This window comes from Arctopsyche grandis, chromosome 5, assembly GCF_051622035.1.
Source record: "Arctopsyche grandis isolate Sample6627 chromosome 5, ASM5162203v2, whole genome shotgun sequence".
In the NCBI taxonomy this organism is placed as follows: domain Eukaryota; kingdom Metazoa; phylum Arthropoda; class Insecta; order Trichoptera; family Hydropsychidae; genus Arctopsyche; species Arctopsyche grandis.
In genome coordinates, this window is record NC_135359.1 from 31,728,445 (window position 1) to 31,731,343 (window position 2,899).

A 2,899-nucleotide genomic window follows, 5' to 3' on the forward strand; every position below is an offset into this window, starting at 1 on the left:
GTTTGCCGAACTGAACGACTACTTAGAGAGATTTGAAATTTCAGACTCCCTTCTACACATAGTTCTCCAGAAAGTTCGTAAGACAGAGACAAATAGTTCATTGTCGAATATTGCTGCAGTGTTTACCAGACATTGACTATTTGTTTATAGTTTATGTTAATTCTGAGTTAAAAACTTCTGTAGAAAGTTAAAAAGTCGTAAACCGGGACATTTGGACGCCTGACAACCCTAGGTATAACTAGTACCAAATTTAGACCAAAAAGAATAAGGCATCTGGTTGCTGTCACAGTTAAATACAGGGACGATGGAGTGCAGGCTTTGTCTTGGATCAGCTCCGGCCGAGTCTTCCGTCTCCATCTTCCAGAGACCAGGTCCTCATCCAGAGCGTCTGGAGCAACGCATTCGGACCGGCTGTCAGATTTATGTAGGTTACTGGTTACAGGTTACAATACTGTTGTGGACCCAATTGGTTCTCCCAACTCTTCTCACCGCTCAATCCTATTGTGTTTTTCATTTGATCTGCAGGTTAAAAGAGGCGATGGGTTGCCAGACACGGTGTGTCTTTCGTGTAACACCAATCTCGAATCGTTGATCAGCTTTCGAAAGGCTTGTTTTCGAAGCCACGAAACGTCTCAACTGAGGTTAGCTGATTGCTTGAACATCAAGACTGAAGAAGTTTTCTTGGAAGATCTAATATGGGACGATGAGCCTTCACTACCAACAATTCACCGAAAGAATAGTGAAATTTGCTTAAAGCCATTTCCCAGTGAATCTGGACTTATTTTACACAAAAGATCTCACCCTGGAGAAAAGCGGTTTCCATGTGACATTTGTTTAAAATCATATATTCGAAAAAATGCACTTGTGAATCATTTGAGATCTCACATGGGGAAAAAGCCATACATGTGCGAAATTTGTCTAAAATCATTTACTGAAAAATCTAACCTGGAGACACATAAAAAATTGCATACTGGAATTAAACCACACAAATGTGACATTTGTTTAAAATCATTTATTCGAAAAGGTACACTTGTAACTCATTTAAGATCTCACACGGGGGAAAAGCCTTACAAATGTGAAATTTGTCTAAAATCATTTACTCGAAAATTTATCCTCGATACACATAAAAAATCGCATGCTGGAATAAAACCACACAAATGTGACATTTGTTTAAAATCATATGTTCGTAAAGATCAACTTGTGTCACATTTGAGAACTCACACGGGGGAAAAGCCTTACAGGTGTGAAATCTGTCTAAAATCATTTACTCAAAAACATTACCTCGAGAGACATAAACAATTGCATGCTCAGATAAAACCACACAAATGTAAAATTTGTTTCAAATTATTTTCTCGAAAATCTACCCTGGTGTCACATGAAAAATTGCATTCTGGGATAAAACCACATACATGTGACATTTGTTTAAAATCATATGTTCGTAAAGATGAACTTGTGTCACATTTGATATCTCACACGGGTGAAAAGCATTACAAGTGTGAAATTTGTCTAAAATCATTTACTCTAAAATCTAGCCTCGAGAGACATAAAAAATTGCATGCTGGGATAAAACCACACAAATGTGAAATTTGTTTAAAATCATTTATTTATAAAAAAAAGCTTGTATCTCATTTGAGATCTCACACGGGGGAAAAGCCTTACAGATGTGAAATTTGCCTAAAATCATTTATTCACAAATATAGCCTTGAGACACATAAAAAATCGCATGCTGACATAAAACCATACAAATGTGACATTTGTTTAAAATCATTTATTCGAAAAAATGCACTTGTGGGACATTTCAGAACTCACACCGGGTAAAAGCCTAAGTGTGAAATTTGTTTAAAATCATTTACTCTAAAATCTACCCTCAGGTCACAATAAAATGCATACTGGGATAAATATAAAAAAAAATTGTTATTGTTATAAATACTGTTAATATATAAATATTCTTACATTTTGGCTGCATACGTGCCATGATGTTTCTGGTGCCCCCCTTTCATGTCATTTCTTCTCATTGCAGTTTATTTAAATAATTTTAAATGAAATGACAATTGAAAATTGAATACACATCTATTATTTGGCTTACTTGTTTTATTTATTTTAAATGTAATAATTTTATTTATTGAATAAAATTGATATATGTAATTATGGTAAATATAAAACTCATTCTAAGCCTGGGGTCGGCAAACCGCGGTTCTTTGGCCGGCGGCGTAGCTACCATTGCACAGATTGATGCAAAGCATCACGGACCATTCTCGAAGGGCCCAAATTTTTAAGGATGTGGCTATTTGTACATACAGTATCGACGATTTATTGGTTATTTGTACATACATAGTACATAAGAAGATTATAAGAATTAGGATTTCAGATTAATCTGATATATAATTTGGAAAGAGACTTTGCATATATGTATGTGTGTAACATTGGTTGTTTGTTGGTTGGGAACACAAAATTCAATTTATTTTTTTTTCCGATTCGATTATTTTCGATTCAAAGGATTTGAAGTCCGAAATTATATGTATATGTTACACCGAATCCGTGAAATTGTCTATTACACGCATTCGGCAAGAGAATTGCCGAATACGTGAAAAATGCAAGCATGTTGCCCAGTTCACGGATTTGGCAAATTTTTTGGCGAATTTGTCTGCTCAAAGCATGGAGTCGGCAAATAGACAGCAGCGCTCCGGTGTTGTTTTTTAGAACTTTACATAAATCTACTACTACTATCAATTATAATTGAAATGCATATAGTACATAATTTCTAGTGGTCACAACTCCTGTGAAATGCGCTAAATTTAAATATGAGCAAATTCTATCTGTGACGGTGAGAAAAGTTGTTAAAATTTTTAATATTAATTTATATCATGTAAAAATTATTTACTATGTATGAACACACAGT

The 2,899-nt window shown here is 34.8% G+C and overlaps 1 protein-coding gene across 1 annotated transcript; it reads left to right on the top strand.

Moving 5' to 3' along the window:
* The first annotated feature begins 252 nt into the window (after nucleotides 1-252).
* LOC143911900 (uncharacterized) lies at nucleotides 253-2,082 on the top strand. The gene is made up of 2 exons (XM_077430992.1): nucleotides 253-424; nucleotides 526-2,082. Exons 1-2 carry the CDS (start codon nucleotides 305-307, stop codon nucleotides 1,816-1,818), a joined length of 1,413 nt encoding a protein of 470 aa, XP_077287118.1. The 5' UTR covers nucleotides 253-304; the 3' UTR covers nucleotides 1,819-2,082.
* The last annotated feature ends 817 nt before the right edge of the window (nucleotides 2,083-2,899 follow it).

Bases quoted from the DNA above. Each gene is read 5' to 3' on its own strand.
- LOC143911900 (XM_077430992.1), top strand. From the start codon at position 305: ATGGAGTGCAGGCTTTGTCTTGGATCAGCTCCGGCCGAGTCTTCCGTC. The intron at 425-525 runs GTAGGTTACTGG...TTTGATCTGCAG, and splicing joins GGACCGGCTGTCAGATTTAT to GTTAAAAGAGGCGATGGGTT.